This window comes from Apium graveolens, chromosome 6, assembly GCF_009905375.1.
Source record: "Apium graveolens cultivar Ventura chromosome 6, ASM990537v1, whole genome shotgun sequence".
NCBI classification, from domain to species: domain Eukaryota; kingdom Viridiplantae; phylum Streptophyta; class Magnoliopsida; order Apiales; family Apiaceae; genus Apium; species Apium graveolens.
In genome coordinates this window covers 182,208,328-182,224,899 of record NC_133652.1, presented here as the reverse complement: position 1 = coordinate 182,224,899, position 16,572 = coordinate 182,208,328, and the positions used below count along the sequence as shown (strand labels likewise).

At 34.1% G+C, this 16,572-nt stretch overlaps 1 protein-coding gene and 1 pseudogene across 1 annotated transcript; both read right to left on the bottom strand.

The window, feature by feature from the left end:
- Positions 1 to 1,166: 1,166 nt before the first annotated feature.
- Positions 1,167 to 1,296, bottom strand: LOC141668996 (5S ribosomal RNA; annotated as a pseudogene).
- Positions 1,297 to 15,074: 13,778 nt separating this feature from the next.
- Positions 15,075 to 16,532, bottom strand: LOC141665622 (uncharacterized). Its single transcript, XM_074471608.1, has 2 exons — positions 16,451 to 16,532; positions 15,075 to 16,183 (listed from the first exon to the last, which is right to left on the bottom strand). Exons 1-2 carry the CDS (start codon positions 16,530 to 16,532, stop codon positions 15,075 to 15,077), a joined length of 1,191 nt encoding a protein of 396 aa, XP_074327709.1.
- Between the last annotated feature and the right edge of the window lie 40 nt (positions 16,533 to 16,572).

Below are 16,572 nucleotides of genomic sequence, written 5' to 3'. Positions count from 1 at the left end.
CAAAATATTTGACTTCACCAAAAGTTTGAACATCGTGTATCTCAATTTAGTAAATACAATCAACTATTTATTATATGAATAAAACTATATATACCTACAACCTTTTCTACTATATCTCAATAATAGTCTTTAGAACCGATAAGATCTTTTAAATAACGGAACTTAATACCGTAATGACATGTTTAATTGTAATTTAATTATAATAGTATAGTTTAATATCAGTACGCTTCTTCAAAAGTTCTATAATTTTCAATTATACAGTAATTCTTAAGGGTAGGTAATTTTTCAACTTTTAAATTTAGTGGTCAATCAAGAACATTATGAGTAACTACAATGGTCACAGTCGTCTATCTTTAATGAGTAAATATGAATCATATTTTCTAATTGTAGATGTGAATGCAGAATTAGACATTTTTCTCTCGAATGTATCAATATTATACTGAAATTTTTTAATATCTTATTAATTTTTGTACGTGATATGATATCATTTCTAAAATTTCAACTCAGAACATAGGGTTCTAATAAATGACTTGAAATGAAGATTTTTTTTAGAATAATCTAATAGCAGTTACTTTTTTGAAATGAGGTGAATTTTAAGAAATGATCAGAAACCATTTAATACACTTATGCTCTTAAAGCATCTCAAATCAATCGAATTAAGGTTTTTGGTGTAATTTTTTTTTTCCTGTAAATGGTAGAACATTTACCGCATTCTAAGATTAGTAAAATTTAGGCCTTCCCCAACAGTTTTAATCCAAAAATCCAAATTTGGATAACCGATTGATCAAAACTCTGATTCAAATTTTTGTAGAACTCCAACAACATGATCCAAATTTTGATCCAAATTATCTTTTACAAATTTATAATACAGAAATATTATATTAAACCCTTTATTTTATATTTTATATTTAACCATATCAACTATATATATTACATTTTATAAATTATTTAAATTAAAGACAAAAATTTTAATGTACTTTAAAAAATTAAAAACTAATCAACTATTATTTTATTAGTAAATTCATTTCATTAGTTAAGATATGAAATATTATTATTATTCATTAAATAATCATAAATCATTTTTTTGGCTAAATATCTTTTACAAATTTATAATACAGAAATATTATATTAAACCATTTTTTTTTGCAAAGTACATCGAAGAAATGTGGGTGCAACACGAGGACTTCCCAGGGGGTCACCCATCCTAGTATTACTCTCGCCCAAACAAGCTTAACTTCGGAGTTCTGATGGGATCCGGTGCATTAGCGGTGCATTAGTGCTGGTATGATCGCACCCATATTAAACCATTTTTAAACATAATAAACTAATATATACTCATAAGAAAACTATTATTTTATATTTGGATAAGAACTATTCACTGATCCAGATTTGGATCTCTATTTGGATAACAGTTGCAGTTGCAGGAGAATTTGGGATAATCTGCCCCAAATTTGAATTTTTGAATCACCGTTGGAGATGCTTTTAGTTCTAAATTTCGTTTTCGCAAAATAATTTACTTCATCAGACGGTTTAACATCGTGTATCTTAATTTAGTAAATACGAACCACTCTTTATTATATAAATAAAACTAATAGTACCTAAAACCTGTTCTACTACAACTCACTAATAGTCTCTTGAACCGATAAGATCTTTTAAATAATAGAACTTAACACCATACTCACAGGTTTGATTGTAATTAAATTATAATAATATAGTTTAATATCATTACGCTTCTTCAAAAGTTTTATAATGTTCAACAGTATAATTTAATTTGTACAGTATTTTTAAAGGGAAAGTAATTCTTCAAATTTTAAAATTAGGGGTCAACTAAAAAAATTGTGACTAACTACAATGGTCAGAGTCGTCTATCTTTAATGAGTAAATATGAATCATATTTTCTAAGTGTAGATGTGATCCAAAATATCTTTTACAAATTTTTAATACATAAATATTATATTTAACTCTTTATTTTAGAATTTATATTTAACCATTATCAACTATTTATATAAGATTTGATAGATTATTTTATTTAATTACAAAATTTTCAATATTCATTAAAAAAATTAAAAACCTGATAAACTATCATTTTATTAATAAATTCATTTCATTAATTAAGATATTAAACATTATTACCATTCATTAAATAATCATAAATCATTTTTTTGGCTAAATTATCATAAATCATTTTTAAACCTAATACAATAATATATACTAATGAGAAAACTATTATTTTATATTTGCGCTAAATTTGGAGTAGTGAATACTGGAAATTTGGATAAGTACTATTTACTGATCCAAATTTGTATCTCCATTTGGATCACGTAGAATTTTGGGTAACTTGCCCGAATTTATCATTATTATAGTTAAAATTCTTAATATAATATTATTCTTCTCTCAAATTTATCAATATTATACTCAAAGTTCATAATATAATATTATTTTAAATACATGATATACTATCTTTTCTAAATTTTAAATCTTAAATTATATTTTGAAAAAACATGAAACTTATTTGAAATTTTCAAATGTTAATAATTGATGGGTCTGTACCACATATACATTTATTGCACTTTCACATTAGGCCACACCTAGGCTTATACATGCAGTACGTCCATAATTTTACAGTAAATTAAGGTACACTAATCAGTCCATAAAATGGAGATTGACGCAAAATATTTAATTTCTCTATTCAAGGAGTATATACACAAATGTATCCAATTTACACCTTTCTCAGGAAGTTAATGGTTTGTGGTCGTGCTTTCATTAAAATAATGTTAATTTATGTGTTTTCTTCTCCTAAAAGGTTCCCCATGTGCTTGATTTGATATTGTGCATAATTCAACCATACCTTTATCATTGTATTGTAAATATTGAAAATTAAATCCTTATTTTAGCTTTGTTGTGAGTGCGGATGGAAGGATACCTGGGGAGATTCATAATGTCATGTGCAAACTATTTACTTACATTTCATAGCCAACATTTAACTATACCATTTATTATAAAATGATAGAAAAGATGACATATAATGTAGTAAAAAATGAAATTTTAAGTACCACGTACAACTTTCTTGGCTTCCATTGTGGCCATCAACGTAGTTAGCAGTTGAAAATGTTAATTACAAAAAGAACTAACATCAATGTAAAGGTAATCATTACACATTGGACCTCATCCAGAAATAGGTAGTGAATTAGGTGAAGAGGAACAAAACATTCTTGACCAAGGTAAAATTATCGGTAATGTACTAATTTCTTTGGTCTTTTGATGTTTCATGGTGAAGTACTTCCCTACAACATTAAAGATATTTAATAAGAAATGATCATTGAGGGAATATACCAAAACTACAATACTGGGGAAGGAGTGGAACATGAAAGCTAACGTGACTGGAAAAAGGCACAGTTTGGTAAAGGATGGAGTAGATTCACCAGTGACAACCTCATGCAAATTACTAAACTACTTGGTTTTTCAGTTACACACTTTATGTTTTTCTAAATGAACTATATTGAAAGTACTAAACTACTGTCAAAATACGGCATACCAAAAGGTATTTGAAGTTAACAGCTCCAAATAAGAAAATAGAGAGCAACTTAAAAAATAACTCAGTAAAGCCCCAAATGAGAAATAAAAATAGAGTGAACTGATATGTTCAAGTACACATGACATCACTACGCCTACTAAGCTTACAAATGGAAATTACACATCTATTAGATATATTTGAGATGTCATGTCTAATATGTTTCATGTTTAGTTTTCAGATCTTAACAAACAGGAAATATCAGGACTTACTGGAATCAGTACTTACTGGAAGTCATAACATAATATCAGGACTTAAAGTCATGTCAGAACTTAAGTACGGGAGGATTTATAATTAAGGAAGGAAGCTGATTAACAGTAGAAGATCGAGACTAAAATAAAAGAAGATATGCATGAAAAGAATTAGAAGACTGGAAGACTTGTATAAGATATCTGATTGATATATTTTAGGTAACATAATTATATTTCATATCAATTAGAAGTTATCTTGTAACTGTATAGTATATAAACACAAACATAGATTTACACTATATGTGTTATCATTATCGAGATACATTATTCATTGTAACCTGGAAGCTCTTAGTGATATTTGTTCATCACTGAGAGATGACAGTTCCATTGTAACAGAGTTTATTATATTGAATATATCTATTTACTGTTACTTGTATTCAAGATCAATTTGATTATAATAACACTGTATTCAACCCCCTTCTATAGTGTTGTGTGACCTAACAAGTGGTATCAGAGCTTATCTGTTAACACACATACAGCAAAGATCCAAACAATCATGTCTGAAGAAGCACAAACTCTAACCAAGCCCACCAAAACTGAAGAAACTAAAAACACTCAAATCCACAGTCGGTATGAGACTATTAGGGTTCCCATACTGAGACCTTCTGAGTATCCCATATGGAAAGTGAAGATGGCTATGTTTCTGGAAGCTACAGATCCGGAATACCTTGATAGGATTAATGAAGGACCATATAAGCCTACCAAACTCTCTGTTGCAGTTGCAGATCAACCAGCAAAGTCTATACCAAAGGAGAAAGGTGATTACACAGCTGAAGACATCTCATCTATTGACAAGGATGCAAGGGTAAGGCATTTGTTGCATAGTGCCATTGATAATGTCATGTCAAACAGGGTAATTGATTGCAAGACTGCAAAGGAGATATGAGATGTTTTGGAGACAAGATGTCAGGGAACTGATGTAATCAAAAAGAACAGGAGGACTATACTCACTCAAGAGTATGAGCACTTTGAATCAAAAGTTGGTGAGTCATTAACTGAATTATATGAAAGGTTTGTCAAACTCTTGAATGATCTGTCACTGGAGGACAAGTAATATGATCTTGAAGATTCAAATATGAAATTCCTTTTAGCTCCTCCTGAAAATTGGGATTTGAAGTCTACTACCATAAGAGACAACTATGCTCTTGATGAACCTACTCTTGATGAAATTTATGGTATGCTCAAGACTTATGAACTTGAGATGGATCAAGAAGCAAGAGACATGGGAGAAAGTCAAGGATAGTTGCTCTTAAGGCTAAGGAGGAATCTCCTAAAGTTGTTGTCGCAAAGAAGGGCAAAGAAAAGGCTCTCATCATAAAGTCTGATTCAGAGTCATCATATTCTGATGATGATGATTCAGAAACTGAAAGCTTACCTGAAATGGAAGATGATGCAGAGATGATGAAATTGTGTGCTCTTATGGTGAAGGGTATCACAAAGATAGCTTACAGGAAATTCAGAAAGGGAAAGAAGTTTTCTAGGAAAGGTGTAAGTGCTGATAAGAAAGGGTTCAGAAAGTCTGAAGGCAAAAGTGCAAAGTCTGACAGAGGAGACAACTCAAATATCAAGTGCTATAATTATGGTGAAAGAGGCCACATTTCTCCGGACTGCAAGAAAGGAAAGAGTGACAAAGGCAAGACACTTATCACAAAGAAGAAAAGCTGGACAGACTCTTCAAATTCGGAAGATGAGGTGAATTATGCCTTGATGGCAAATGCTGATGGCAGCCCTGAAACTGCTGAATTGAAGGGCAACAGGAAAGATATCCTAGTACTGGACAGTGGATGTTCATGACATATGACTGAAAATAAAGCCCTGCTATCAGACTTTGTGGAGAAAGCTGGCCCAAGAGTTTCTTATGAAGATGGCAACATGGGAAAAACTCTGGGATATGGCAATATCAATCTTGGGAATGTCATCATCGAAACAGTAGCTCTTATCTCAGGACTTAAACACAATCTGCTGAGTGTGAGTCAAATCTGTGACAGAGGTTATCATGTGGATTTCTTTGAAGAACACTGTGAAGTTGTAAGAACTTCTACAAGCAAAATGATTCTAAAAGGTTACAGGCATGGTAACATTTATAAAGCCAGACTTTCAACAAGTTCTGATGGTTCTGCAATATGTCTGTTGAGTAGAGCATCAATTGAAGAAAGCCGGGATTGGCATAAAAGACTCTCTCATTTAAATTTCAAACCCATAAATGAGCTTGTAAAAAAAGATCTTGTAAGAGGATTGCCAAAATCAGTATTTGCTACTAATGGCCTTTGTGATATATGTCAAAAGGCAAAATAAAGAAAATCTTCTTTCAAGAGCAAAACTGAATCCTTAATTCTTGAGCCTTATCACCTACTTCATGTTGATCTATTTGGTCCAGTCAATGTCATGTCTATTGCAAAGAAGAAATATGATATGGTTATAGTGGATGAGTTCACAAGATACACTTGGGTGTATTTCTTGCACAAGAAGAATGAAACTGCATCTACTCTAGTTGATCATATCAGACAGCTGGATAAGTTGGTCAAAGATTCTGTTAAAATTATAAGAAGTGATAACGACACTGAGTTCAAGAATTCAATCATGGAAGAGTTATGCAAAGAGCAAGGAATCAAACATGAATTTTCTGCACCTGGAACTCCACAGCAAAATGGAGTTGTAGAAAGAAAGAACAGGACTCTCGTTGAAGCTGCACGAACTATGCTTGATGAAGCAAAGTTACCAACCTACTTTTGGGATGAAGCTGTGCAGCTTACACAGAATGTTACACTCATAAACAAGCATGGAAAAACACCATATGAGATGGTGAAGAAAAAGAAGCCAAATCTGAAATACTTTCATGTATTTGGATGTAAGTTTTTTGTTCTTAAGACTCATCCTGAACAGCTGTCAAAATTTAATATAAAAGCTGATGAAGGAATTTTTGTTGGATATCCACTTTCCACAAAAGCCTTCAGAGTCTACAATTTAAGAATAAGGGTTGTCATGCAATCTATCAATGTATCTTTTGATGATAAGAAGAATACTGGACTTGAAGATTTCAATGATCACGATCAGCTGAGATTTGAAAATGAAGACTTAAATTCTGATTTTGTAAATTCTGATGACTTCAACTCTGACCATGTAAGTTCTAACGGGTTAAGTTCTGATGTCATTAAAACTATGGTAACAACTCCAAAGGAAAATGCACATGTCCAGGGGGAGCAAGCTGAAGATCCTACCACAACTCAAGGCTCTCAAAAAGCATCAGAATCTGTCTCTGGCACTTCAAGTTCTGATTCATCAAGTTCTGATGAGCCAAATTCTGATAATTCTGGAAACTCTGATACTTCAAGTCCTGAACGAGCCAACTCAAATTCCGAAGTCTCAGAGAGCATAACTACAGGGGGAGCATCAGAAAATGCTGATGGAGATAGCAAGGATCATAGGGGAGGATCCAGTTCTAGAAATCAACTTCCATCTGCAAGGAAGTGGACCAAATCATATACACCTGATTTAATTATTGGAGATCCTGAAGCAGGTGTCAGAACTAGAACTGCAACATCAAATGAATGTCTCTATCATTCTATCTATCTCAGACTGAACCAAAGAAAGTGGAAGAAGCTCTTCAAGATGCTGATTGGGTGCAAGCAATGCAAGAAGAGTTAAATGAATTTGAAAGAAACAAAGTCTGGACCTTAGTGCCAAGACCAAAGAACAGATCAGTTGTTGGCACAAAATGGGTGTTCAGAAACAAAACTGACAGTGATGGCATAATTACAAGGAACAAAGCTAGGTTGGTTGTTAAAGGTTACTCTCAATAAGAGGGTATTGATTATGATAAAACATTTGCACCAGTTGCTAGATTGGAAGCCATAAGAATCTTTTTGGCTTATGCTCCTCACAAAAAGTTTAAAGTCTTTCAAATAGATGTAAAAAGTGCTTTTCTCAATGGAGAATTGGAAGAAGAGGTGTATGTTGAACAACCTCCAGGCTTTGTAGATTCAAAATTTCCAAATAATGTCTACAGGCTTGACAAAGCACTTTATGGCCTTAAGCAAGCTCCAAGAGCATGGTATGAGACTTTAGCTCAATTCCTTCTGGAAAGTGGATTTCATAGAGGTACAATTGATAAAACACTGTTCTACCTCAACCATGGAAATGACTTACTTTTGGTATAGATATATGTTGATGATTTCATATTTGGTTCTACAAATGCCAAACTCTGTGAAAGGTTTGCAAATCTAATGCAATCAAGATATCAAATGAGTATGATGGGAGAACTTAATTATTTTCTGGGCCTTCAAGTTAAGCAAAATGAAGAAGGTACTTTTATCTGTCAATCCAAGTACACCAGAAATTTACTCAAGAAATATGGAGTGCAAGACAGTTCAACGGCATCCACTCCCATGGCCACTGCAACCAAGTTAGATAAAGATACTGGTTCATCAGTAGATATTACTAACTATAGAGGTATGATTGGCTCTTTACTCTATTTAACTGCAAGTAGACCTGATATCATGTATGCTACCTGTCTCTGTGCAAGATTTCAGGCTGATCCAAGAGAACCTCATCTAATAGCTGTGAAAAGAATTTTCAAGTACCTTAAGGGTACAGCTGATCTAGGATTGTGGTATCCTAGAGAATCAGATTTTAAGCTAATAGGTTACTCAGATGCAGATTTTACAGGATGCAAAATAGACAGGAAAAGCACAAGTGGAAGCTGCCAATTTCTTGGAGGCAGATTAGTTTCTTGGTTTAGCAAGAAACAGAAATCAATTTCCACATCAGCTGCAGAAGCAGAATATATTGCTGCAGGAAGCTGTTGTGCACAGATTCTTTGAATGAAGAATCAGTTACTAGATTATGGGTTAGAATTTTCTAAAATGCTTATTTACTATGATAATCAAAGTGCTATTGCTATGACAGGTAATCCAGTTCAACACTCAATGACAAAGCACATCAGCATAAGGTACCATTTCATAAGGGAAAATATGATGGAAGGTACAGTGGAATTGTATTTTGTTCCAACAGATTAACAACTAGCAGATATCTTCACAAAACCACTATGTGAAGCTACTTTTACAAGAATGGTAAATGAACTTGGAATGGTTTCAGGTTCTTTCTCTAAATCTACTTAGTTTTTGTTCTCATGTATTAGACTTTATGATCAGTGTTTACAGATTGTCTTATCTTCATGTAATCTGTGCTTAAATTGAAATATATTAAATGCTGATTGTTATATGATGTGGATCTTTCTACTCTGATAGTGATTTGAATGTTCCATGACTATTCAATCCAATGAGGATACTGTGCTAGATGCTGACCTAGTAGTCTTTAACATACTAGAAATCCCATGTTTGAATTAGTTGTTTATGTGGAAACTCATTAACATAAGCAAATTCTGATTTTGAGTTTAGTCAAATTTACTTTGTGTATCTTATTACTAAGTCACAAACTAGATTCTTACTTCTTATCTGTCAAATTCTGATGTCATAAATCTTAAGGATGAACTAAATGCTTGGTAAGCCTCACTTATCTAAAGAAAAGAAAATTAAAGTCAGGTACCCCTTTGAGATCTAGAGAAAATAATGTGGAAGGGAAGACCCAAGTGCATTGCTAGTATTAAGTAATATGCATTAGAAAAGTAAATAAATTTTTCTTGGTGACCTTTCACATTCTCTGATTACTGGAGAAATACTCTGATAATAGCATAAATTCTGATAAGCAGTTGTGACTCACTTACACTGAGAAGCCACTGTAAAAAGGAATTTCAAAAGATGCATAAAATGAGCACAAACAGTTGAGGTGGACTCTTACATAAATTTGTTTTATAGTAGACTTCATGATTACTGACAGATTTTAAGCACTTTTCTTAGTTATGCCTTATTTCTAAGATGTACTGAAGTTTTTCAAACTTTAATCTTTATCTGATATTTTTCTAAATGCATACACTCTCACTCCATATGAATGATGAAAATTACTGTGGTGATTAAGTTGTTTTTGACAAACAGTTAAGTATCATCTGCATAAATTCTGAGGACAAGTTCTGATGGAAGTTCTGATGATTAAGCTCTGAAGAATCAAGTCAGTATTTGTATGAAGAATCACAGAAAAAGATATACACTTTTTGAGTTGATAAGCCATATTCTGATGACTGTTAAAATCTGATAATAATCAAGTTCTGATATTAAATCCTGATAGAAACTCTGATGCTTACGTGGCATTATTCTTTACTTGACTTATTTGTGGTAAATACTGAAATGGTCATATTTAATCAGAATATAATTAGGTGAGATTAAAACAGTCATAATCATTTGGGTTAGTGGTAAACGTGTTTGTCCTGAAAAACTGCATGTGCACGGTAATTATTGCTTATTTCCCGTACCCATTAACTCCTGCTTTAACTTTTTACTGACTGTTCACACGTTGCCATGTGTAAATTGTCTATCATACTTCATAAATATAACTGTTGAGTGGAGAGAGTATATATATGGGAGTTTAAAGATTTTCTAATCTTTTACCTACTTTTCTATTTTTAATCTCTCTTATTATCTCTCTCTCTCTTATATACTCTGAAGCTTTTTCTTACAGGACTTTTATCAAATACCTTGCAAACACTCACTTTATCACTTAATCTCTTACAGAGATGGCACCAAAAGACATTATTTTCAATGGAGCGAAGTTTGTCCCTAACAATTACTTGGCCATTCTTAGCAAGGATGAAACTCCATCGGAACTTCACTTTATTCATGACTTCCTTGCTCACTCCGATATTGGGTATGCTTTGACCCAACCTGAAATAATCTCTGGAACTCAAGTGCTGGAGTTTTGGAGAAGCGGCGCATATGATGATGGTGGTGCTCATGGGTCCTCAAGTATCATCTTTTCAACAGGGGAGGATGAGCATGTAGTGACGGTGGCTATAGTATGCCAAGCACTGTAATTGCCTGAGAATTGCACTTATACAACTGTTGAGGAGCCAGTTCTTCAACAGCTAATGACCAGTCTGGGGTATGAAAAGACATTGGCAAAGCTGGGTCAATTGAAGAGATCCAACATAAGGAGGGAATTGAGTTTCTTCTCTGACTGCATCACAAAGGCTTTTGCAAACAAATGTTCTAATTTTGATGCAATCCCAATTCTCAGTCAACAAATCGGGTATGCTTTTATTAATCAAACTGATTTTGATTATGCAATTGCTATTTTAGGCTTTATTGGGGATAGGATGACAGAAGATAGGAATACAGTTTACTTTGCTAGATTTTGTCAGCTTATTTATAGTTTTTATTGTTCTGATAAGCCCCAATTAGCTAGTGAGTCCATTTCACCATTCAGACTAGCTAAAAGAGCTTTTAATGACTTATTATCTAATGATAATAAGAAGGCTATGTTAAGACCCCTCCAAATTCCCATCTCTGTCAAACAAGCCTTAATAAACTATGATCCAGTTAAATACAATGCACTATATCCTGATGTCCAACCATTTGAACCTCACCCATCAGAACCTCCAACCACTACACAACCAACCACTTCTCAACCACAACCAAAATCTACCATCAGGACATCTTTCAAACCATAAACTCAATCATCTCAACCTGAATTATCAGTAAATACTATCAGACCTTCACCTTCTAGGCCAAAAAGGACAAAGTCTGTTCCTCAGCCTCCACAAAAGAGAAGAAAAATGATTCTCAGGGATGAATCTGATAGTGAAGAGGAAGCACAAGTTCATGCTTCAGACCTGTGACAGTTGAAGATGAGAATGTTACTTCTCAGAAAAAAGCTGCAGCTCAAAGTTCTGATACTTTGAAGAGGAAATCTGTAAGTTCTGATGCTGCAACATCAACTCCTTTATTGGCAAGGAGATTGAAGAAAATGAGGGCAAAGAGGTATAATGCTAAGCCTCCATCTGAGGATACTGTAGAAGCTGAGGAAGGGGATCAGGAATCTCTGATCTCAAAAGAGCCCATTATAATTGAATCTCTGCCACATCCAGCTAAAGACCACGACACTGTTCCTGGAACAGTGGTTACACCTCCAGTCTCTCCTCTTCATGAGGATATTACAATTGAAGATTAAGGCTTCAGTCCTGAAATTGACATTCATAGGCTGCACATTCCTTATATTCTGTATTTGGAAGCTCCTACAGAAGCTCAGCAATCTCCAGTTCAATATCCAATCTTAAATGTTGAGATGCCAACTCCACCTGTTTCTCCAAAGCATGCTGTAATTCCTACAGTAGATGAGGTTATTCCTAAATCTCCAGTTGCCTCATACACTGTTGTTCTGTCAAAACATAATGAATCTTCTTCAAGTTCTGAAGACAGTGTTTCTGTTGAGACTCCAACTCCCATTCTAGGAAAGGAAGCACTGGTAAAGAAGTTTATTGAGCAGGATGCACCTACACCGTGGGAGGATACTCGTAGGGGGGTTGAGTGGACCAAGAAGTGGAATGATTCTGAATTTATTCCAAGCTCTAACATTCTGACAGAGCATGTGTCAAAAGCTGATGAGTTATTATCGAATTCTGATTTCAAGACACAGCTCAAGATCACCGCTCTCTCTACCAAGCATCATCAAGGTCTTCACTCTCAAACTCAAGAAAAGGTTGACAAACTTCTGGAAAAGGCTGAAAAGCTAGATATGGAAGCCAAACTTGATAAAAAGAGGTTTATCAGACCTATTTCTGAGAAAGTAGAAGCAATTGAGGAAACCCAAGAGAAGCAACAGGCCTAAATTACTGAGGTCCTAGCTAATCAAGCTTCTCAACAAGCTCAATTGAATGAAATTCAAACTTCAGTAGAACTTCTTCTCTCACTCCTACTATTAGATGATGCCAAAAAGGGGGAGAAGATAGTTAAGTCCAAATGCTCAAATGTTCAATTACTGAAGCAGAAAGATGATAAAGCTGATGACCAGGGAAACCCTAGCAAGGGTGGAGGTCAAGTTCAAAGTAAAGGGCAGAGCAGCAAGGTTTCTTCAAAGAAACTAATTAAACTAAGTACTGATGCAAGCAAATCTTCTACTCAAAAGAAGACAAGTTCTGAAGCTGCTCAAACTCAAAATCTGATAGCAAGTACTGAAATTCAAAATCTGAGATCAAGTTCTGATGAGCAAAGTCTGACAAAGCCTGATGTTCTGAAACAAGGTGGAAGTCAAGATTCTCAAAAGTTCATGCAAACTCTGAAGCTCAAGGGAAAGTAGACTACTGTCTACTACAAGGATCCCAAGATTCAAACACTTGATGAAAAATTGTTAGAAGATTGTTTCTCAAATATAATACAGGAATGGATTTAGATAATCTCAAGGAGGAAGAAGCTAGATTTAAAGCTGAAAAGACAAATCTAAATCCAAAAGCTTCTGTTGCAAAGAAACCTCCAAGGCCTAAGGAAAAAGGCATTATGATCAAGAAGAAGTCACAATCTGAGGCATCTAAAGCCAAGACTAGATCACAATCTGAGATTGATCCCAAAGACAAAGGGAAAGGAAACGTTGATGAACCAACCAAGCCACTGGAGATGAAAATTCCTCAAATTCTAATAAAGCCAGTGTACAAAATGGTTCAAAGTACTGATGATATTCTTGCTGAAGATGAAGATGTTCAAACTCTGAAAAGAAAGATGATTTCTGAAGAATTAAAGACAACCTCTGACAAGGCTCAAGTTGTTCAGAGTGAAGAACAACAAGAAACAGCAAGTTCTGATAAAGTCATCAAGTCAACCTCTGACAGTGCTCAAGTTGATTTAGACAAAATGGAAGTAGCTGATAAAAAGAAACTTCTCTGCAAAAAATGTCAAACCATCAGATCCAAAGAAAAGCCAATTGATGTCTGATATCATGTCTATTGGGTTAAATGCTAGAGAACCAAGAGACAGGGATGGACTAGGTTCTGATGAAGCTAAAATCAAAACAGGACTTGAAATTGCTACATGAGATCCATTTTTACTAACTGATAAACCTCTTGAAGAAGTTAATCAGAAACACCTTAACAAGGTTATCTCTGTTCGAGTGGTACTGGATGCTCATGATAAGCACAACATCAAAGAAAATCTGTTTCTATTTCCTGAAGATGGAAGGACATATCAGAATCAGATGTACTGAACAAAAATCTGAAAGAACTTCAATTCTTTCATTACCTTTTAGAGATAAAGTCTAATATTACCGGGAGATGGTCAAACTTCATATTGAAGATCATCAGAGATAAAATAAGAATTTCTGGTTCAAGATTTACAGAATTCCTTCCTAATATTGTTGAAGATGATGGAAGTGAAATTCCAATGAAGAAGAATTATGCTAAGCTTGAGGTAATACTGAAAGAGAAATGTTTATGCTACAATGAAGACTCTTCTCATCCTAGGGTAATAAGACTGGACAATGGTTTAGAAAGAAACCATATCTCTGCGATAAGGACTGCAATCTATCAGATTGGGAGTCAGAATGAAGAGATGAAGCAAGTCAAGACTACACTCTCTCAGGTCCTGAGGATTAAAGAAGAAAAGCTGATATCACACTTTCTTAAGAATCATTATGGATTCAGATTGACTCGGTGAGATTGGTAAAAGCTACAAGGACTGTAAGTTGTAGTTAATTACTCAGTTAAATTCTCTATGCATTTGAACTTAAATGTTTTTGACATCATCAAATCTATTAACTTGTATATTTTGCATAATTTACAAGTTGGGGGAGATTGTTAGATATATTTGAGATGTAATGTCTAATATGTTTCATGTTTAGTTTTCCGATCTTAACAAACAGGAAATATCAGGACTTACTGGAATCAGTACTTACTGGAAGTCGGAACATAATATCAGGACTTAAGGTCATGTCAGAACTTAAGTACAGGAGGACTTATAGTTAAGGAAGGACGCTGATTAACAGTAGAAGATTGAGACTAAAACAAAATAAGATATGTATGGAAAGAATTAGAAGACTGGAAGACTTGTATAAGATATCTGATTGATATATTTTAGGAGACAAAATTATATTCCATATCAATTAGAAGTTATCTTGTAACTGTGTAGTATATAAACACAGGCATAGGTTTATACTATATGTGTTATCATTATCGAGATATATTATTCATTGTAACCTAGCAGCTCTTAGTGATATTTATTCATCACTGAGAGATGACAGTTTCATTGTAACAGAGTTTATTATATTGAATATATATGTTTATTGTTACTTGTATTCAAGATCGATTTGATTATAATAACACTGTATTCAACCCCCTTTTACAGTGTTGTGTGACCTAACAACATCAAACTATAAACCAACTAAATAGTAGGAACATTATAGAATATTTCCTTGTACACAACATTATCAGTCTTACTTGTACTACAACCAGCTTCGTCATCAACAAAAATGTGCAAACCTTCCGGAGAAGTCACTCGGCTTACAGCAACATAAAACTGGTCGTGTGTAAACACAAAATTGGGTAAATATAACCCTGTTGTCTTTAAAGATTGTCCTTGCGATTTGTTACTCGTCATGGCATAACAGATTTGAATTGGCATTTGTTTGCGGATAAGTTTGAAGGGTAGTCGACAGTCACTTGGGCAACACTCCATTCTAGGAATGAAATGACGTGTACCAACATTTGAACCGTATATAACGTCACACTGGACAACATTCTTCAAACATTTTGTGATGATGAGCCTAGTTACATTGCATAATCCAAGGGTCTGATTTAGATTTCTTATTAACATTACGACGACTCCTTCTTTAAGTTTTAACTCATGCTGGGGAATTCCTAGAATAATCAGTGAATTTAAATACTCAATGGGGAAAGCAAGATCCAATTCAGTTTCAGTTACACCAAAATCCTCAGCCCTGTCAATACTGTAGTATGAAATCGTGTCACCTAGAAGTTTATCGACAATAAGAGAATTAAGATGAGAAACTGTTTGATTTGTTGGAGTGAGAATAGCTCGCTCACTAAGATATTCTGGGAATTTGAAGTTGGTGAGAAAATTTGGATAGATTGCAGCCATCATTTTCTCAACAGAGTTAGATTGCTCAACATTACAGAATTGAGGAGGAATCTGAACTTCATACTCGGTACAGAAAGGACCTTCATCCTTAGAAATGTAATTTTGACCTTCACCAATATCTAGTACCCATCGGGCAAATATACTCAATACTTCATTACGTTCATCAGAATTACCTTTGCTAAGACGTATGTTGTGCTTCAAAACAAAGACTTTACATGCAGCCCATAATCTAGACCTGGTAAAGTTGGCAGAGATAATATCAGTACGATCTCCGTAGGGTATGACAGGGAGAATTTGTCGAAATTCCTCACCAAACACCACAGTAATTCCACCAAATGGTATATAATAACGTTTTGGGTGAACAACCTTCATCAAATCCCTTAAAGGTCTGTCTAAACATTCAAACGCATGACGATGTTACATTGGTGCTTCATCCCATATAATTAGACTTGTATATTTCAGAAGTTCAGTTGTCTCCGAATTACGACCAATGCCACATAAAGAATAATAATCAATAACAATTGGTATCTTAAATTGTGAATGCACGGTCCTTCCTCCTGGAAGTAAAGTTGTTGTTATTCCTGACGTGGCTACTAGCAACACTATTTTTCCTTCAGCTCTAAGTTTGCAAATAAAAGTTCTCCAAAGATACGTTTTACCGCACCCACCACTGCCGTAAACAAAGAAAAGACCACCTTCATTTTTTCCAACAACATCAAGGACATGATTATGTACTTCCATTTGTTCTTCATTAAGTTTACAATACAAATCTTTTTATTGA

Excerpts from the sequence above, each read along its gene's own strand:
- LOC141665622 (XM_074471608.1), bottom strand. The coding sequence starts at position 16,532 with ATGGAAGTACATAATCATGTCCTTGATGTTGTTGGAAAAAATGAAGGT. Across the intron at positions 16,184-16,450 it reads TTACGGCAGTGGTGGGTGCG|ACAGACCTTTAAGGGATTTG; the intron begins GTAAAACGTATC and ends TTGAATGTTTAG.